Source organism: Polypterus senegalus, chromosome 12, assembly GCF_016835505.1.
Source record: "Polypterus senegalus isolate Bchr_013 chromosome 12, ASM1683550v1, whole genome shotgun sequence".
Classification (NCBI taxonomy): domain Eukaryota; kingdom Metazoa; phylum Chordata; class Cladistia; order Polypteriformes; family Polypteridae; genus Polypterus; species Polypterus senegalus.
In genome coordinates this window covers 85,585,132-85,607,558 of record NC_053165.1, presented here as the reverse complement: position 1 = coordinate 85,607,558, position 22,427 = coordinate 85,585,132, and the positions used below count along the sequence as shown (strand labels likewise).

Sequence of the window (22,427 nt, the reverse complement as noted above, 5' to 3'; positions counted from 1 at the left end):
GTTGACATATTAAGTAACAGAGTGAGAAATGCCATGGTGTGCTCTGATGTAACAAAGACGCGCCACGGTCTGAGGGACAGAGTCAGTTCTTTCCTCAGTCGCAACTGTTAACAGAGGACTCCCTGCCAAAGCGTAGGGTTACTGCCAGAGCTATTTAATGGCTGGCCTCCCAGAAAGCAAAGGAAGGAGAGCCTCCACACGAGGCGTCACTTCAGAGCTGGACCAGTAATGGGGGGCCAGTGGTGCTTACTGCTGGCTGGTTGTAATAAAGGAGACTCTAGCAATGCACTGCAGGGACCCGAGTTCGATTTCCAGCCTGGTGTCTTTTCAAGGGGCACTTCAGTCTTGTATGCCATCCCAAAGATGTTCTTTAACTGTAAAGTGATTGAGAAGGATTTTTCAAATACATTGGCTTAATGGGATCGTCTCAGTCAGTGCCGTGCGTCTCTGTCTCTTTCACATGAATGCGTTCTGAATCCTGCACTTTGTCTTGCTGTGTTTCTTCTCTGCCTCAACATCTCGTGGCCCTCGGCTTCCTCTCTAAGTCATGTTTGACTGAGCAACCACAGCCAAACTGACCAATCAGACTGAATGCCAAACTGAACAATCAGAACAATGTCAAACTGACCAATCAGAGCCAAAGCCAAAATGATCAATCAGAATCAAAGCCAAACTGACCAATCAGACCAATGTTAAACTGACCAATCAGACTGAATGCCAAACTGACCAATCAGACCAAAGTCAAACTGACCAATCAGACTAAAACCAAAATGATCAATCAGAACAAATCCAAACTGACCAATCAGATCAAAGCTAAACTGCCCAATCAGACCAAAGCCAAACTGACCAATCAGACCAAAGTCAAACTGACCAATCAGACCAAAGTCAAACTGACCAATCAGACCAAAGTCAAACTGACCAATCAGACTGCTTGCTGTGACCGCACACAGGCCGAGCCAGAAGTATTTTATCATATAGTAGATGTTTACTATGACCAGCATGTCTGTTAGGTCTAAACTGGTAAGACTGGGGCACAGGCGGCGGGTGGGGGAGTCTGCGCTGTCCACAGCTGCTAGTTCAGGCTCTGGCTCCACACGACCTTAGAGTTGGTGACCTGTTGCTAGTGGGTGTGGTTTCAGAGGTCATGACCTGTGACTTACTGGTGTGATTCACTTCCTGGCATGCACAGATAAGATCCATATTCCACAATTTGATCACGGTGGTCACCAGAGAGTTTTTTGGACTTCGTGGTTTGGTCTTTTTTCCTGACAGGCCATGTGGATTGTGGACCTTCTCTCCACAGGTACACCAGCGGCTTTCTAAATGATCTCCAATTAATTCATTTGGCCACAGGTGGGTGCCAAAATGGGATACACCAGAGTAAAATCTGGAGTGCCAGGGCAAAGGGTCCGAAGGCATCTAGGAAGGAGAGATTTCAGTTTTCGATTTTATGTAAATGTGTTCACGTTGTCATTAAGGCTTATGGAGTGTAGATTGATGAGCAAAAATTGCAAATGTCTACAATTAAAATGAAATCTACACTAAAAAATGTGCAGAAAGTGAGGGGGCGTCAACTTAGAATCACCAGCCAACATAACAGACACATCTATGGAGGTGTGGGAGGAAAAAAAAAGAAAAACACACCCAGCCATGGGAAGAATGTGCAAAGTCCAGCATGGATAACAACCGAGAGGGGCCTGATGGGGAGCTGAACGGAGGAAACTCAATCAGGAGCCACCCAAACGTGGAATCTCAAACACAAAGCTGAAAGGAGAGAAATGTGGCAAGCCAGCGTGAAACCTTACACTAATGTAAGACTGCACCAGTTTGAGAAGAAATGTCACGGAATGCAGTCCGTCCGCCGGATAAAAAGCTGGAGGTAGAGACTGGAAATGCAGCCCAGTGTTTAGAGTTCACGTCAGGCTTACAGCGAATCGGGACCTCTGGGTGTACTCACCTTAATGAACGCCGACTTGAGGCCATTCTGGATGTTCGTTCTGCTCAGCGACAAGACCTGCACCCTGATGAAGCTCCTGTGAGGCTCACTTGATATGGCAACCTGACAGGACAAGCAAAAGGGTTTTACTTTAAACGGCAATGGCAGAAAAAAAAAGAAAGAAAGAAAGAAAGAAAGAAAGAAAGAAAGAAAGAAAGAAAGAAAGAAAGAAAGAAAGAAAGAAAGAAAGAAAGAAAGAGTAAAGGGAGTAGAAATCATGAAAGAAAGAAAGAAAGAAAGAAAGAAAGGATGATTAAAGGGAGTAGAAATAATGAAAAAGAAAGAAAGAAGGAAGGGATGAGTAAAGAAACTAGAAATCATGAGAAAGAAAGAATGAAAGAAAGGGTTAGTAAAAGGAGTAGAAATCATGAAAGAAAGGATGAGTAAAAGGAGTAGAAATCATGAAAGAAAGAAAGGATGAGTAAAGGGAGCAGAGATCATGAAAGAAAGAAAGAAAGAAAGAAAGAAAGAGTAAAAGGAGTAGAAATCATGAAGGAAAGAAAGGATGAGTAAAGGGGGTAGAAATCATGAAAGAAAGAGTAAAAGGAGTAGAAATCATGAAAGAAAGAAAGGATGAGTAAAGGGAGCAGACATCATGAAAGAAAGAAAGAAAGAGTAAAAGGAGTAGAAATCATGAAAGAAAGAAAGGATGAGTAAAGGGGGTAGAAATCATGAAAGAAAGAGTAAAAGGAGTAGAAATCATGAAAGAAAGAAAGAAAGAAAGAAAGAGTAAAGCGAGTAGACATCATGAAAGAAAGAAAGAAAGAAAGAAAGAAAGAAAGAGTAAAAGGAGTAGAAATCATGAAGGAAAGAAAGGTTGAGTAAAGGGAGCAGACATCATGAAAGAAAGAAAGGATGAGTAAAGGGAGCAGACATCATGAAAGAAAGAAAGAAAGAAAGAAAGAAAGAAAGAAAGAAAGAAAGAAAGAAAGAAAGAAAGGATGAGTAAAGGGAGTAGACATCATGAAAGAAAGAAAGAGCTACAACCCCATTTCCACAAAAGCTGTCAAACTGACCAATCAGACCCAAAGCCAAACTGACCAATCAGACTGCTTGCTGTGAGCGCACACAGGCCGAGCCAGCAGTATTTTATCATACAGTGGATGTTTACTATGACCAGCATGTCTGTTGGGTCTAAACTGGTAAGACTGGGGCACAGCTCTGTGCTGTCCACACCTGCTAGTTCAGGCTCTGGATCCACATGACCTTAAAGTGGGTGACCTGTTGCTAATGGGTGTGGTTTTAGAGGTCGTGACCTGTGACTTAATGGTGTGATTCACTTCCTGGCATTGAAGAATCAGGATTGCAGTGCAGTTATTCACAAGATGGGAAAAATAAAATGTGTGACTATTAAAAACTGGGATTCTGCTTAATGACCTCACAATAAAAGTGTGGCACAAGCCAAGTGGCACTCGATCATGTTGAGAAAAAAATAAAAAAACAGCGGGCACAGCATGTGGGACAACTGAAAAGCAAAATGCAATCCTCCGAGGAGTGAGGAGAAGACGTAGGCCCGAGCAGCAGTGAGACACACATTTTATTTGCAAAAAATAAAAAAATAAAAAGTGCCAGACGCGCAGCACATTAGCGTCACAGTGGGGGCGAAATGTGCTCTTTTGGTAAATTCATTTCTTACATGCGGCTCTCAACTCCGATGGTGGCTGCCATACAAATGATAAATATATGCAATGGTTGAAGATAAAAACAAATAAAAGGTGAACAATCCCAGATTGAGAGCATCTTAAAAAAATGGGTGGGGGGGGGAGGCGTCCTGAATGCCAACAGATAGAATTTCATATAAACTGGCCTGGTTTGAGCCATCTTACAAAAACAACCCCCATATAACGTTTCCAACATCCCGCAGCGTCACGACGTCTTAAATTCCCCCGTCTGCATCATCACCTTATTCAACCCCCTCATCGAGAGGCAAAAACAAACTGATCCGTCCGTCCCAGAATCTCGGGAACACATGGGCACTATTCCAGCGTCGACACGCGACCCGCCACCCAATCCTACCTGTGAGGCGCCACAGAAGTCGCACGGAGTCAGCACACGTCGAGACACGGAGAGGCGCTTGGCCGGCGCGTTGAAGCTTTTCACTGCGTAAGGATTCGGCGGGCAGTTTGTGGCGGCAGTCGACATAACGTGCGCCGTGATCTTCACCCTCTCGCAGCCCTGCTTGGAGCAGTAGCTGTGCCCCTTGCGGGGATGGTTGGCTTTCACGTGCAGGAACAGGTATCTGTGTTTAAAAAGCAAAAAGACAAAATAAATAAGCAAAGAAATGTAACGTACGGCCACCTCACTGTGGGAAACGAGAAACAGAACCTCGTGCCGTTAAACACTCTTCGTGATCCCTTTGTTGGCTTTTAGAAGCAAAAGGTTAAAATGATGAATATGCTGAGATTTTTGAGTTACACACATTTAGACTCTTCTGATCACACACACACACCTACATATTGTGGCCTCCAGGGAGGGTCTCAGAGCCCCTCCACAATTACAACTCCCATTTAGCATCCATCCATCCATTATCCTGGCCTCCTTCCCTACCAGGAAGGTTAACACTAACACTGCCATCTGGGATGCCCATCTATCCAGGCTGAAGATCCATTATGACCACCTGCGATTCAGAACAGGCCTCGCTCTTCCCTCACAGGACCGAGAAGCCGCCCAGTGAGGGCACACAGCCCCGCCCCTTCCAGTCCGACCACCATATAACCCTGGTGTCTCCTTTGGCCTGAATGAACCACGAGACGGAGCTCCAAAGAGCCAGACCAGCAGCCTTACCACCTGCACTTCCAGAGAGGTCATCCACCTGACGCTAAGCATGTTCGGACTTGGGTTGGCGCAGGAAGAGGTGTTGGTGAGGGAGCAACAGAAAAGCGTCTCCCCACTGTAAATTAAGAATCTTGTCTGCCGGCATCTCTGCCCGTCTGTATTGGCGTTGGGGTGGCTGCACTCGCCCCTGGATTCTGCAGTATTTAATTATGGCCGTCCTTTGTCCTGGCTGGCAGCATGGTGTACAAGGCACAGCCAGTCCCTACAGGTCACACACTGACAGCCACATTCCCAGTCACTTATATGGGGCCAATTCGGAGTGACCACTTAATATCACCTGTGTGTGTCTTTGGGATGTGAGAAGAAAAGGGAACAGAACGGAAAACAGACGGGCGAAATATTTAGGTTCTGGCGCAGAATACAAGAGTACCTTTACGACGAAAAGTCAAAATCAAAACGTATCGCAGTCTGGTTTGGTCCCACAAATTTCTGGTGAAGAAATCTGGAGCTGCTGTGTTGACGGTAGTTGACGTCCTCCATATGAGGCTGAATCGTGACCACTCTGTGACATACAGGATACACTGATGCAGCCTAAGTGACGGAACTTCAAAATAAATAAATAAATAAATAACAACAAGAACCCGCTCTTCAGTGCCCCAGACTCCTGGCGTCACGCTTATCAGTGGGCACATGGCCAACGTCAAAATACCAAAAAGTATCAAAATCTGTCTGAGCACAAGTTACTTTGAAAGATTCAGCCTCTCATCTCGGTAAAAGAATATCTTAAAAATGTGTGGTATGGGTCATCTCGGGAATGTAAGGCATGAAAAAGACAGGCAACTCGAGGGGATTACAAGGCAGAAGTTCGGGGGGCAGAATGAGAAAATACTGTCTGGAGAAAGGAAACAGAAAAGAATGCGTTCTGTCATCAGGCAGCCCTAGAAATCGGAGGCCAAGAGCTGGAAGTGAGCAGCTGCACAGTCTGAGCCAAGGGGCATTATGGATTGCTTAAGTTAAGAAAAGTGGAGTGTTCTCAGAGGCCTGCGTAGAAGTACCAAAGTGAATTCCACGGTGGATATCATATGAGCCTGCATTTGGATTATAGAGCCACAAGGAGCAGGGTGGGCCAGTCCACAACAGGACCGGACCCTTAGAGCAGGTCAACATGGAGTTGCCAGTTTAACAAATTAACTTCATTCGTGCAAACAGTAGCAGTGGGGAGCTGGAAGAAACTTCTAGGAGGACAAGCACCACTGCAGCACTCTACCCTCAGATCAGCAGAATAATCTTAAATAGTCATTAGATCAACAAATCTAGCTATGATTCTAACCAACCATAAAAAATGATAACCAAATGAAAATATTCAGAAAAGTAAAACTTCCGCCATAATCCACCTTAAAAGAATAAGTGTTTAATGCGTCTGTGTCTGTGTGTGTGTCATTCTGGTTGCTATGTCCCTGTCACTTCAAAAGATGGCGCATCACAAACATCTTTAGTGATAAAATGCATCGCATTTTTCATTTCAACAGATGACGTCACACAAACATTGATACTGCTTCTACAAATCCCATACCATTTGAGACATGCGTATTGCAGTTTTCCTTCCACCAAATGGCGCTTCACAAATATCAACACTATTTTTATGACTCCCATAACAGAGATATATGGTTTGCATGTTTCATTCCAACAGATGGCACATTATAAACATTAACACTGCTTTTATAAATCCCATAACAAATGGCATATAGCAGAGACATGTGCATTGCACTTGTCATTCCACCAGATGGTGCATCACAAAAATAAACTCTGCTTTTTATGACTCCCATACCAAATGGCAAACAACAGAGACATATGTATTGTAGTTTTCATTTGACCCGATGGGGCATCAGAAACAGTAACACTATTTCTATAAATCCCATACCAAATTGCATATAAGATATACATATGCATTGCATTTTTCATTCAAACAGATGGCGCCTCACAAACATTAACACTGCTTCTACAAATATCATACCAAATGTCATGAAACAGAGACATGTGTATTGCAGTTTTCATTCCACCAGATAGTCCCTCACAAATATCAACACTATTTCTACGACACCCATAACAGAGATATATGGTTTGCATTTTTCATTCCAACAGATGGAGCATTATAAACATTAGCACTGCTTTTACGAATCCTATACCAAAGGACAAATAACAGAGACCTATGTATTGTAGTTTTCATTCGACCAGATGGGGCATCACAAACATTAACACTGCTTCTACAAATCCCATACCAAATGTCATGGAACAGAGACATGTATATTGCATCTTTCATTTAAACAGATGGTGCAATACAAACATTAACACTGCTTTTACAAATCCCATACCAAATGGTATATAACACAGACATATGCATTGCGTGTGTCATTCCACCAGATGGATCACCACAAACATTTGTAGTAATATATTTTGATTGGACTGACAAATGCAGGGTATTACTTGAGGCGTTAAAAAATACATTATGACTTCCATAACAGAGATATATGGTTTGCATGTTTCATTCCAACAGATGGCACATTATAAACATTAACACTGCTTTTATAAATCCCAAAACAAATGGCATATAGCAGAGACATGTGCATTGCACTTGTCATTCCACCAGATGGTGCATCACAAAAATAAACTCTGCTTTTTATGACTCCCATACTAAATGACAAATAACAGAGACATATGTATTGTAGTTTTCATTCGACCAGATGGGGCATCACAAACATTAACACTGCTTCTACAAATCTCACACCAAATGTCATGGAACAGAGACATGTATATTGCAGTTTTCATTCCACCAGATAGTCCCTCACAAATATCAACACTATTTCTATGACACCCATAACAGAGATATATGGTTTGCATTTTTCATTCCACCAGATGGTGCATCACAAAAATAAACTCTGCTTTTTATGACTCCCATACTAAATGGCAAATAACAGAGACATATGTATTGTAGTTTTCATTTGACCAGATGGGGCATCAGAAACAGTAACACTATTTCTATAAATCCCATACCAAATTGCATATAAGATATACATATGCATTGCATTTTTCATTCAAACAGATGGCACCTCACAAACATTAACACTGCTTCTACAAATATCATACCAAATGTCATGAAACAGAGACAAGTGTATTGCAGTTTTCATTCCACCAGATAGTCCCTCACAAATATCAACACTATTTCTATGACACCCATAACAGAGATATATGGTTTGCATTTTTCATTCCAACAGATGGAGCATTATAAACATTAGCACTGCTTTTACGAATCGCATACCAAATGCCATATAACAGATACATATGCATTGCATCTTTCATTCAAACAGATGGTGCATTACAAACATTAACACTGCTTTTACAAATCCCATACCAAATGTTATATAATACAGACATATGCATTGCGTGTGTCATTCCACCAGATGGATCACCACAAACATTTGTAGTAATGTTTAATAATTTGATTGGATTGACAAATGCATGGTATTACTTGAGGCGTTAAAAAATACATTCCACCCAAATAAAAGGACAAGTAGCTGTGTGTCTGTCCATGTTTATCCGGTTGCTATGTCTCTGTCATTCCAACAGATGGCACATCAGAGACATTAACACTGATTCTACGAATCCCACACCAAATGGCATATAACGAGGCATATGCATTGCACAGCGCACTGCAAAAGTTATCGCTGAGGTCTACGATGAGTACTTAGATTTCAACCTGCCCAAGGCAGGTAACTCAGCTAATAACAGGATAAGTGTCTGCGTGTTCATCTGGTTGCTCAGCACAGGTATGAGCCTGGGAAAGGTGCTATATAAATAAAATGTATTATTATTATTATTATTATGCAATATCAGCCTGGAGTGAGAGGGGGCGCTGTTGCTAATGGTATTGTCTCCGATAAGCTCCAAGAAGATGTCCAATGAGGGAAACTGACCCCGCCCTCATTGCCCAGAGAAGGCCCGCCCCTTTTGGTCAGAACCTTATAAAGCCGGTCACCCCGACAAGGAGGGAGTCTGTTTTGGACTCGCGACTACCACAGGATGAAGCTCCCAAGCCAGACCCGCTCTTCAGAGATACTTTGCTTAGGCGAGCAGTTTTGGATCGCGCCACGGCATCCCAATTTCCTTTTCCAAGGACCTTTTGTATATTTGGATTGCCTTCAAACAGAGAGACCCGGTTGGCACCCCAACTATTTGTTTGGACTCCACCAGTCACTCAGTGTCCACAACAGCTACAAGTGCATTAACGTCTGCTTTATTGCAAAGATCACGACTTCACTGCTGAGTTGACTTAAAATGGACGATAAATATTTGTGATGCAATAGCAGCTACTGTGGATTGAAAAGTTGGAAAATGCATTACAAATTAATAAATACACTTAGAGCGTGCAAGCCGCAGGGACATCTTGTACATCATTAAGGCCGCTAGTTTATCCCTCGGTACTTAATGGTAGGCCATTTGCTTACCCCAAGGAGCTCTGGGATGGATTAAAACTCTACTGAGGTGAAAAGAATGTGACTTAAAGATGGCCTCAGTTCCACAGATACTGGAAAAAATCCAAATGTAGTCAACGGTACATCATAACGGATTACAGGGCCCTAATATGTACGTGCGAGGCGCTCTCGGGGCATTTCTCACATTTTGTGAGTAAATCCAGATCCCAGTCCACTTCTACAGAGAGCACAAATATAAAACAGCAGACTACGACTTTAGCTCTCCTCATATAAAGACGCGGCCGATGGGAGAATCCATCATTTTGGCATTAGTAGCTGCCCTTGGATTTAATGAACAGCAAGAAGTCGGCATACATACTGCCGGACGAGTTTACTGTCAAAGCTCTACATTAAGCAACTGAAGTTTTTATTTTGTTGACTTGGCTCTGACTCTTCATACCCCACTTGAATGATCTCGCAGTCTTGTGCGGCTTTGTGTTTTAGTCTAACTGGCTTTGCAATGGTGCCCAATATGAAAAATGCTATATAAGAGAGACCCCACATATTATGTTAACAAGCCCACTTAATCAAATTCAGGATTGCTGGGCTGGAGTCTGTCCCGGCAGCACGGGATGTAAGGTGGGAACCAACTCTGGAAGGAGCAGCAGTCAGTGCCAGGGCCTATTTACACACGCACAAGCACCGGGATAATTTAGCATCATCGATTAAGTTCCTGTACACTTGGAGGAAAAAAATAAAAAAACTCACAGCAGCACGGGGAGAACACGCACACTTTACACAGGCTGGGACTTCAGAGCGGTGAGGCGGCGTGTGGAAGAAATCAACATCTTTAATTAAAGAAAGAAACCTCTCCTCTAATAGGACTAGCTTGATGAAACCTCCGAGTCAGAAACCAGGCAGGAGGAAAACCGTTCATGGCGTCACTTATTACTATTCAGCAAATACTTGAGCAGGGAGCATTCCTCAGAGCATGATGACAATGGTCAAAACACAAAGGCTGGAGGTTCAGCACTCGTCCCGTGTTTATGTATATTTTGCACCGCAGTCCTTGGCAAAAGTTATTCTGTGCCACTGTATGCTGCCATATGGTGTATGGATAGTAGGACAATAAAGCCATTTGACTTGAATCGACTTAACATGAGCCATTGGAATGAATTACACAATCAGTGAGGTGTCATGGTAGTCAGCACTTACACGGACAGCTACAGGGCCCTGGCTTCAAATCCCAGCTTTCAAATTCTGCCTCCGCCAAAGCGGGTTCTCTGCAGTTCCCCGACAACTTCTAAAATTGACTTGTAAGGTTGGTTGGCCCGACACGAGTTTCTATTTAGTTTTAATTCCATGCCTTGCACCTGATGTCACTGTATGCTTAACAATCACCAAAATGAACAGAATATGCTACTGCTACACTAGCTGTGCTACCCATCTAAGATGGGTGAAATCTAAATAATCAACGTAGACCTCAGTGTTAATGTTTGCAGTGCACCATGCAATGTAGCTGTCTCCATTATATGCCACTTGATGTTGGATTTGTAAAAGCAGTGTTAATATGTGTGATGCACCATCTGTTGGAATGACAAATGCAATGTACACGTCTCTGTTATATGCCATTGGGTATGGGATTCATAAAATCAGTGTTAATATGTGTGATGCACCATCTGTTGGAATGACAAATGCAGTGCAAATGTCTCTTATATGCCATTGGGTATGGGATTCATAAAATCAGTGTTAATATTTGTGATGTACCACCTGTTGGAGTGACACATGCAGTGCAAATGTCTCTTATATGCCATTGGGTATGGGATTCATAAAATCAGTGTTAATATTTGTGATGCACCACCTGTTGGAATGACAAATGCAGTGCAAATGTTGCTGTTATATGCCTTTGGGTACGGGATTCATAAAATCAGTATTAATATTTGCGATGCGCCATCTGTTGGAATGACAAATGCAGTGCCCACATCTGTTATATGCCATTTTGTATTGGATTTGTAAAAGCAGTGTTAATATTTGTAATGCACCATCTGCTGCAATAACAAATGCAATACGTATGTCTCTGTTATATGCCATTGGGTATGGGATTCATAAAATCAGTGTTAATGCTTGTGAAGCGCCATCTACTGGAATGACAAACATAACAACCAGATGGAAACACAGACACTTAGCCTTTTATTAAGGCAGGTTATTCACACTGGGCATTTTAAATAAACGCATTTTTAGGGAAGTATGGAAATGCAAGCAAAAAGAAATGTCTGAAAAGTGAAAACATGTTCACCAATTGCATACTCACCCAGAACTAGTGTCATGGAAGTAGAGCCTCTTGTCGGTATTTGCCAGCACAGACTGAATGGATGCAGCCGCCAAGTACTGCTCGACGCTGTGCACTTTGCCAGTGTGCCGCTGGTTTATGTCCGACACTATTCTGAAAGTTGTGCCTTTAGGATAGCAAAGGGCCACTTGGATCCAGTTTCCTCTAGAAGAAAAAAAAATACATACATACAATACGCTGGGGTTTTTGGCCATTTCACAACTTTTTCAGAATGGCTAAAAGCAAAACAACTACAAAAATGTGTGATTGGAAAAACACCGTAAGCATAACTACTTATTCCAATATAGTTTGACGGACCAATGGGTACAGGAGTAGATAGTGGGCAAGAATAATCTCCAGAAGAGATGGCACCTCATCACGAAGCACAACCACACCCTTCTCATCTTGTCAGGCTAATGCAGAGTCGTCAGTCCAAATAAGCTGCGTGTCTTTGTGCAAGTACAGAGACAGACAGACAAGAAAAGAAATATGAGATAGATTAACAAGAAAGGTATTGGATATATGGATAGAGAGATAGTGTAGTCGGCAAGATTAGGATTTCAGACAGATTAACAACAAAGGCATTGTGATAGATAGATAGATAGATAGATAGATAGATAGATAGATAGATAGATAGATAATAGGCAAGATTAAAAATGTACACAAATTAACAAGAAAGGCAATATATTAGACAGACAGACTGACAACTATATTATATTATAGACAGATGATGTTATAGTAGGCAAGATTAAAAATTTACACAAATTAACAAGAAAGGTATTATATAGGAAGGATAGATAGATAGATAGATAGATAGATAGATAGATAGATAGATAGATAGATAGATAGATAGATAGATAGATAGATAGATAGATAGATAAATAGATAGATAGATAGATAGATAGATAGATAGATAACAAAGACCCTTATATGGGGAAAAAGTGGGTCATGATGGCACAAAGTTTGAGAAACACTTCTCTACAGTCCTTCGGTTTAACTTGAATGCAGCACAGCGTGACCCACTTGTCTGAACCAACCCTGGACGGGGCACCAGTCCATGTCAAAGATAAGTGCAGCACATGCACACACGTACACATGGTCCTTATCACATACACACACAATCCCACCTCTCCAGGGTTTGCCCGCGGACATTCCTTAATCCTGTATATTGGCTACAAATCCACTTGCACTCTCAGCCCACTTTCAGTATTATGGGGGTCTGGAGCCTACCCAAGCTCCGCTGACCCCAAGTAGTAGGGTTGGTAGGGTCCGTTGGCCCACCCGGGCACATACTCACTCATATCAGGTTATTTTAGGCTTGGCTGTCGGCCTAACCCTCACATCTTTGAAGCCCACAGACGTAGCAGATGAGGACACCATCGCGACTCCACACAGACAGTGACCAGGTCCCTGAAGTTGAACGCTAGCAGCCACTGCCCCATTGTTGCAAACTTTAAAAGGCTTGCACTACACATCTACATACTTTCACTCCAGAAATTCACTTTTATTTCAGCCAATATAAAAGTGAAAAAAAAAGCAAAAAAATAAAATTAGGCAACAGCCTAAGCTAAAAGTCAGCTGGACGTCTACCAATACTTGATTTGAACAAGTGATGAAAGTCATTTTTAATCTCGGGGTGTGCTTACTCCCACCGTAAACCTCTGGTGTAATCTAACATAGCAGAATACAAATGAGTTGCAGGATGGAGTTTTAGACAACACCAGGGAATTAAACAAAGTAACTCCTGCCAGATACAGAAGCCATCGACTTTCACATTAGCACACGCTTTTAGTATTCGAAACATGTGTGAAAGGAGCTAGCAAAGATAGGAAACTTTTGGTCTCGTTCCCCCTCCGAGGTGATGTCACATCTCGCTTTCCCAACAGATTCTAAAAGCCATGCGACAAAATGGCCTTTCCCTGAATATTTACAGACTACCGAAAGAAAGGCTCCTGTCACATCATTTGTTATTTAAGTGAAAACACGTTGCGCTAAAAAAATTTCCTGTTGACATTAGAAACAGAAGAAAACGTTTTGACGAGAACAGGCCATTCATCCCGCCGTTGCTTGACAAATTCTTCTTCTGCCAGTTTCCAAAACAATATTGAGTTGCGAATTACAGTAAAAAGGCCCCAAGAGTGTTATTTTCAACCACAATCTCCTATAAAAGATTCCATAAATGTATAGTAATTGATCCAAAAATAAAGTTTGCATCCAATTAAAATAGTTTCCAGACCATCGATTGTGTCCTCAGTGAAGGTCTCGTTTTAAAAGTAATAACGGACGTCATGATGGTACCCCATCACAAATTCAAACGTGTATCCATCGTCCCCTCCTGGTCTGTGCTTTCCTAGGCTCAAGTGGTCCGAGTTGCTCCTTAAAGCTCAAACCTTCGATAATTTGGTGGGCAGCGTGCTCAGGTGTAGTGACCAAGACCTGCCGCCAGTTCAGTTCTCACCTGAGCCTCTCTGAGAAATCCACATACAGGGAAGATGTCCACACTGCCAACTGTGAAAGACTCAGAAGGACTGGCATCCCACCCGGGTTGGACGCGGCTTCACTTTCCTAGATGGGAAATCACCATAACAGACGATCGGTGGGAGACATGTATTCCCTACTCTCTCTTCTGTTTCTTCTCCCGGATTTCTGTGGTGGCGACCTGCGCCACCACCACCTAATTAAAAGCACCGTGATGTTCCTACATTGATGGATTAAAAGCCAGAAGTCTACATGGCCGTCATCATCAAGTCCTTCCATGAGCACCCTAAATGCAAAGAGAACTGTTTCATTGATGTTAGGTAGAATGCCCAGAGGGGGCTGGGTGGTCTCGGACCCCCTGCAGATTTTATTTTCTGCTCTCCAGCTGTCTGGAGTTTCTTTTGCTTTTTGTCCTCCCTGGCCATCAGACCTTACTCTTATTCTATGTTAATTAGTGTTGTCTTATTTTAATTCTTACTTTGTCTTTTTTCTCTTTCTTTATCATTTAAAGAGCTCCATTATTTGTATGAAAATTTGCTATAGAAGTAAATGTTGTTGTTGTTGTTGCTGTTGTTATATATTCTGAATCAGCAACCTCACCAAGCCTCATACGATATCAAAAGAGTACGTATCACAACATCTCGTCTTTCGTCCTCAGGTTTTTCAAATGCCCATCAGGCTAAGTGATGCAATGTTTTCAATTTTCGATTTGCAAAGGCAATGCAAAAAAAAATACAGGTGGCCGTAAATTTATTACAATCCATTATGGTTTGACAAAGCTAAAATTACTCAGACGTACAAACCCAGCAAAAGAAACAGATGTGTTCGGTTATGCAATCGGATGTGCCCCGAGGCGGCTTCTGCCTTATGACAAACACTGAAGGAGACGCACGAGAAAGAGAGAGAGAGAGAGAGACAGGAGAAGTGAGCCCCCCTGCTACTGCCCCTCACGTCAGGACGTCATGGTGCCATGTGAGCTGGGACCACTCCAGCAGCCAGCCAGGTGTCACGCCAGGCACATTCATGTGGATGTCATTTGACAGTGTGACCAGTAGAGGGCGTCTTGCACCCCAAACCCGAGACACAACGGACCACAATACAAGACTTAATAGTAGTAATAAATAATAATAATTCTTTACACTTATACAGTACAGACCTTTTCTCACAACTCAAAGCACTTTTCATACTGAATGGGGAGCCACTTCGACCACCACTAATGTGTAGCATCCACCTGGACAGTGTGACGGCAGCCATTTTTTACACTAGTATGCTCACCTCACATTAGCTATTAGGGGGTGAAGTGGTGAGAGAGAAAATCCAAACAGACCTTCAGAATTCTGTACAGCTCCACTAATACTGGTCCAAATGTGAGTACCTCCTAAACAATCTCCACACAAACTACTTCTCTCCAGGCAAGTGTTATCCTCCTCTCACTCCTGACTTTGACTCGCCTGGGTGACGTGGAGAGGATCCTTTCCAGGCTGGACCAAGGAGTACGTCTGGTGCTACAATATTAACTCCAGGAAAAACTCGCCAGTCAGGCCGAACCTCTGTTGGACGACAAAAGTACCCAACAGGGCTCCCTGTGGGAACAACAACAACATCCGTGCAGGCAGGTGGCCGTCCAAAGGGGAACTCCACCAGAGGAATGACACCACCCAACATAATGGGAGAAACACATGACCCCAGGGAGCAGTCGCCAGCCGTTCTTCATTGATTTTGGCTTACTGACCAGTGAAGGGAACACTGACTATCCTAGCTGGGATACCAGTCCATCCATGTCAGCCATCAAAACAGATAGATAGATCTGAAAGGCACTATATGATAGACAGATGGAACACTATATTATATTATAGATAGATAAATGATGTAGTAGGCAAGATTAAAAATATACATACATTAATAAGAAAGTCATTATGACAGACAGACAGACAGACAGACAGACAGACAGACAGATAGATAGATAGATAGATAGATAGATAGATAGATAGATAGATAGATAGAGTAGTAGGCAAGATTAAAAATATACATACATTAATAAGAAAAGCATTATGACAGACAGACAGACAGATAGAGTAGTAGGCAAGATTAAAATATACACACATTAATAAGAAAGGCATTATGACAGACAGACAGACAGACAGACAGACAGACAGACAGAGTAGTAGGCAAGATTAAAATATACACACATTAATAAGAAAGGCATTATGACAGACAGACAGACAGATAGAGTAGTAGGCAAGATTACAAATATACACACATTAATAAGAAAAGCATTATGACAGACAGACAGACAGATAGACAGACAGATAGAGTAGTAGGCAAGATTAAAATATACACACATTAATAAAAAAGGCATTATGACAGACAGACAGACAGACAGATAGATTCCTGGGGGTGACCAGAGCGGTAAGATGGGGTCGGCTAGATTCCCTGGCCCTCTACTGTCTCCCCTCAAGACTCAATAACAATCCTTTCACTTTTTTGCCTACATAAATCTTATTACGATTTTTACTTCCTCTATAGTCAGGTTGGGTTGTCTTCTTGGAGCTCCACCTGAGGCCACGAGTAATTACGGCAGGGCCAACCTGAGGACCTCACTAAGCCATCCTACTGGTCGTAGTCGAAGGGTGGTGTGTATAAAGTAAGGAGGCTAATTCGGTGGAAGATCAAAACCATGAAGTGCTTTTTCTTGATGAGAAAATAAAAATATTGGATCTTTTAAAAAAGTGGCATGTCTCTCGCTGAAGTGGGCCATAAGGTCAGTAAGAACGGGTCAAGCATTCGCACAATGAAGAAGAAAGATGCTGAAATGCGTAGAAGTGCTGGTGCTGCTAGTGCTATTCTGAGTAATCTACAGGGTGGTCCAGATCTAATCATGCAATTATGAAAAGGCGAACACATCGCTCCCGCTGTTCGACTGACAACCGTCTCCCTGCCATTTTGGAATGCAGGGCAGGTGCTGCCATGTATCGGCAACAGAAAGAATTTTTTGTGAATTCTCTATGTAATAGGCGGAGTGGTGGCTCGGAGGTTAGGGATCTGCACTGGCAATCGGAAGGTTGCTGGTTCGAATCCCATAAATGCCAAAAGGGACTCTGCTCTGTTGGGCCCTTGACCTGCAATTGCTGAGTGCTTTGAGTAGTGAGAAAAGTGCTATATAAATGCAAAGAATTATTATTATTATTATTATTAAAGAATTATAATAAACTTAATAAGTTATAGCGTAATGAAAATTGCATAATTAGATCCAGACCACCCTATAGAGATGATTTAATGTATACAGGAAGATGTGTGTGGGTAATATGCAAATACTTTGCCATTAGTATCTGCATAAAAGTAAATCATAACTTCATCTGACCTTTATCATGTCCCAGCATAAGCGACTTGACCATCTGCGGAATTTAGTGTCTGAGGGGTGTGGCGAGTCTCTGGGGCTACGACCCGGCCGGGACACCTGGAGGGACCGCAAAGTGGCACATATGTCCTCCAGGCCACGAGGGGGCAACCGCCCTGGAACATAGGAGGACCACAGGAGAGGAACAAGGAGGCTTACGCCTATTTTAACCTGTGGCCACCGCCAGGGGGCGCCCCGAGTCTTAGGAGGCCCGGGATGGATTTACTTCTGCCACACCTGGGAAGATGGAGGAGAATCCCTCCAGGGTCGCCCAGAGTGCTTCCGAGTGCTCTTCCGCCACACCAGGAAGTGACGTCAGAGGGAGCACCTGGAGCACATCCGGGGAAGAATAAAAGGGCCCGCCTTCCTACAATCGGGGAGCTAGAGTCGGGAGTGGGAGCAGGACGTGGAGGGAGGAAAGGCGGTCCAAGGCACAGAGTGAGAGAGGCCCGGTATCAAGGTGATTGGGGCAAGAAGGCCCAGTGGACTGTGCGGGACTGAGTTGTGTGTGATGGAGGAAAAAAAATAAAAGAACTTTTCATAAAGATGTGGTGTCTGTCTGATGGCGTCCAGGTATGTCTCACTGGGGGTATCCTGGAATCAATCCCCCAACACATTTCCAGGGAAGGACTGTCACTCAAATGCCTTGCACATGGGAAAGGTGTTATATAATTCAAATGCTTTCTTCTTATTATTATTATAATAAGTATATAATACAAAATTGGAGAAAACATGCTTATGAAGACAAAGTCAAGGGCTTTTGTAAACGTTTTAGTCATAAGTTAAAATGACTGATAGAAGTGCATTACTTATTTTGCACAACATCTGCTGGGGCTGTGCCCCATTGGGCTGTGCCGCCTCTCGGGAGCAGCACTCGGATGGGCGCGCCGTTCCTGTCAACAGCATATCCACCACACTGCATTGCCAGTGAAGTGTAAGCCCACGCTTTACGCCTCCATTTCGTCGTTCATCTGACAAGTGCTGAAAAGCCGCACCTGAGGGCGAGCACACGCCACCTCGTACTTAAAGCATTTCTTAAGTGCCCGAGTATTTCACTGACATCTGAAACACAGGAGCCAAGTCTGAGGGATTAAACGTGGACACCAGATTGAGATCGTTCACCGCGGCCATCCTGAGCACAAACGGGGGCTAGCATGCCTGTCATCGCCGGCAGGATACACACGAACGAGGCGCTTGTCAAAAATGGGGACACCCACGGATTACCAGAGGAAGGCGAGGGCTTGTATGGACTGAAAGAACAAAATTAACGCTTTGGATTACTGAACCACAACGCAAGTTTGGCGAAGTTACATTTTTTTTATATTATTATTTTCAATTTAATGTTGGGTAACGTTAGCAGTGGTGATTCACAGTCCATAACAGAACCCTGGGTGCAAACTCCGCTCCAGTAATTCAGCGAGGAGTCTGGATGTTCTCCCAGTGTCCTTTATGGCTTGCAGTGATAAGCAGCTTAGGTTGAAACAACTCTACCGTATATCGGCTTGCTGGGAATGACCGAGTGGCGCCCCCTACAGGGCTGGTTACAGTACTGCACCCAATGTAACACCGATATGCTCCAGCGACCCCGTGCTGGATTGACCGTGCGTGTCAAGGAGTCGGCAAGCGTAGTGTGATATGGTGAGGCGGTGAGGGCAAAGACAGGCTGAGACGCTGCAGCTAACCAGGGGATCGACCTGCGAGATCAGAGTAGCCGCTCCTCTTCAGTCAGTCACACATAATGCAGTTAATGGCATCAACACCTGCATCATTTGTGGGTTTTTATTAGAACACTCCAGACGAGAGCAGGCCATTCAGCCCAACAAGGCTCGCCAGTCCTATCCACTTATTTCTTCCAATATAACATCAAGTCGAGTTTTGAAAGTCCCTAACGTCTTACTGTCTACCACACAACTTGGTCGCTTATTCCAAGTGTCTGTCGTTCTTTGTGTAAAGAAAAACTTCCTAATGTTTGTGTGAAATTTACCCTTCACAAGTTTCCAGCTGTGTCCCCGTGTTCTTGAGGAACTCATTTTGAAATACAAGTCTCGATCCACTGGACTAATCCCCTTTATCATTTTAAACACTTCACTCAGGTCTCCTCTTCATCTCCTTAAGGCTCAGCTCTTTTAATCTCCCCTCATAACTCATCATCCCCTGTAGCCCTGAATCAGCCTCATCGCTCTTCTCAGGACTTTCTTTTGTGCTGTTATGTCCTTTATGGAGCCTGGAGACCAAAACTGCACACAGGACTCCAGATGAGGCCTCACCAGTGTGTTTCTAAAGCTTCAGCATAACCTCCTGTGACTTGTAGTCCACACATCAAGGCGCTATATAACCTGACATTCTGTTAGCCTTCTTAATGGCTTCTGAACACCATCTGACAGACAGCGTTGAGTCTACTGTGACTCCTAAATCTTTTGATTTCCAGACCTCCCATTGTGTATTCGGACCTCACGTATTTTACTTCCTACGTGTAATACTTTACATTTACTGACATTAAAACGGATTCAACTCCTTCAACCTTTCCTCATAACTCATCCCCTGAAGCCCTGAATCAGCCTCGTCGCTCTTCTCTGGACTTTCTCTTGTGCTGTTGTGTCCCTTTTGTTAAATGAACACCAAAACTGCACCCAGGATGCCAGATGAGGCCTCACCAGTGTGTTATAAAGCTTGAGCAGAACCTCCTCGGCCTTGTACTCCACACATCAAGGCGCTATATAACTTGACATTCTTAATGGCTTCTCAATATTGTCTGGGAGTCGATAGCTTAGAGTCCACCACGACTCCTGAATCCTTCTCATTAAGTTGATTTTCTGACTGCCCATTGTGTATTCAAACCTCACATTTTGACTTCCTATGTGTAATTCTTTACATTTACTGACATTAAATTTCATCTGCCCAAGTCTGTCTGCTATCCAAGTCCTTCTGTGATGATATAACGGATTCCAAATGATCTGCTAATCCACATATCTTGGTATCATCTGTAAATGTAACCCGCTTGTCACTTATATTTCTATCTAAATCATTTATATATATATATTAAAAATATCAGCGGTCCCTGCACTGCCCCCTGCTGGTCACCACTCTTAACAAGTCTGATGAGGTTCCTCACACCTTCACCCTCTGCTTCCTGTGTCTGAGCCAATTCTGCCCCCGTCTACCCACCACACCCTGAACTGCCACTTCTTGTAGTTTGATGCCCACCCTCTCAGCTGGCGCCTTATCAAATGCTTTCTGAAAGTCGATAATCAATAATATCATGAGCTCCACTTGACCGTATCTTTTAGTTGCGTCCCCATAGAATTCCAGCCTGTTAGTAAAACACGACCTCCCTCTTCTGAGCCCATGCTGACTGCTCACTAACACTCCTGTTCTTGCCATGTGCTACTTACTCACTCTTATCCTTAATAATTCCTTCCATTAATTTTCCTCTGATGCAGGATAAGCTTACTGGCCTATAGTTACTTCGATCTGCCCTGTCACCCTCTGGATGATATTTGCCATTTTCCAGTCCTTTGGAATCTCTCCAGTGCGCAGATATGTGCATCAGCTACGACAAACAGAGCGGGACTATGAAGGGTGGGAGCTCAGATTTGTAGACGGGTGTTTGCGACGGCTGCAGTAAAGTCAATTGCAGAGGCAGCAAAAGCTGGTGACGTGTCAAACCTGGGACGGGACCGTGGTGGCAGATTTGTGCTCTGCAGGTGCCAACTGGTGGTGGCGGCAGAGTGAGCCCCCCTACGGACCCTTAAGGAGACATCACGATCAGGCGAGACTGAACTGAGGTGAACTGGCGTCCCATCCACGCTTGCATGTAGCGCTACAGGGATGAGCTCCTGGCATCCAGTTATCCTCGGGTTGGAAAAACTGGTTTCAGAACATGAATTATGTGGTATGAATTTTCGAGTTTTGTGTATTGAATTATGAGTTTGAACCCGTGCATGAACCTCATTACTAAATTCCAACAAGATCTGAGAAGCAGACAACCTACAAGAAGGAGGAAGAAAGTTTATTTTCCTCATAAAATTGTAATGGAAGATTTTTATTATTCAAAATGACTGAGCCATTCGTTCTCCTCAACTGGCAGTCGGAGTGGGTTTTTTTTTTGGGCAGATCTGAGCCTGGAATTTTTTTTTACCTTAACAAAATCACTGAAATTCACCCTTTGCTTTGCTCCCATTAGGCTCACAGTTGTCCCATCAGCACTTCATACCCATCAAGGTGAAAAGTTCAAACTGAAAACCGGAATTAGACGAGTATAGAAAGTCGCAGAGAACCCCCAAACCCTGCTACCTGTTAAAGTTGACGGGGTACAGGATGAGCTCCTCAGGTGTGCCACCCTCCCACCTCAGGATGTACGCTTGCTGTAACATCACCACCGGCTGGTACTGCTGGTAAGGGGCCCCTCGGTTGACTCCTTGTAGCCTCAGGGGCCGGCTGGGGTACGTCTCCCTTGAGATGAGAAGCACGAGGTCCTCTGGACGTCTGGCTTGAATGTATAACTGTGGGCAGAGAATGAGACAGGAGGGTCACTTGAATGATTCCAGCAGGCTTTGATATCCTAACATTAAGGTGATGGCGAACTCCTGGTACTTCCACTGACATACCAGCACCGTCTAAACAGAAAGCTGGGGGTTCAATACATTTAAAGCAATTCTGTGGGATCAGATGCATGCTAGCATCCGGAGCTGTTTCTTGGATTTTTGCTGCCCTAGGTGAAGCTGTAAATGGTGCCCCACCATCCCCTTTGCTTTCAGAGGAATCATCAGTGCCAGACCTGTACATTGAGGCCTGGAGACAGCCAAGTATTTAGGAGCTCAGAAAAATATGCTGTTGAAGGGTGTCAGAAAATAAGTAGGAATCTGACTGTTTTAGTAATCTATATTCACTACTTTTAAAGTTTGTTTGAAAAGATCTTTATTGCTAAAACCATGATTTATATTTTACGGTTATCTATTTAAACTACCAGTTAAACATATGCTT

General features: G+C 43.5%; 2 protein-coding genes across 9 annotated transcripts in view; both read right to left on the bottom strand.

Annotated features, from left to right (window-relative positions):
- Positions 1-22,427, bottom strand: part of LOC120541271 (cell surface hyaluronidase-like) — a 149,997-nt gene that overhangs the window by 7,680 nt on the left and 119,890 nt on the right. For 7 of the 8 annotated variants that reach the window (XM_039772747.1, XM_039772748.1, XM_039772753.1 and 4 more), the window contains 4 exons: positions 21,738-21,946; positions 11,552-11,734; positions 4,013-4,235; positions 1,958-2,059 (listed from right to left, as the gene is read on the bottom strand). In XM_039772747.1, the coding sequence (XP_039628681.1) occupies positions 1,958-2,059; positions 4,013-4,235; positions 11,552-11,734; positions 21,738-21,946 (717 nt within the window). Of the gene's footprint in view, positions 1-1,957; positions 2,060-4,012; positions 4,236-11,551; positions 11,735-11,887; positions 12,019-21,737; positions 21,947-22,427 lie in introns of those variants that run through there. The other variant, XR_005635975.1, reaches the window with a different exon arrangement.
- LOC120541272 (cell migration-inducing and hyaluronan-binding protein-like) overlaps positions 1-22,427 on the bottom strand; it is a 218,309-nt gene that overhangs the window by 110,545 nt on the left and 85,337 nt on the right. The gene's annotated exons all lie outside the window — the stretch shown is intronic.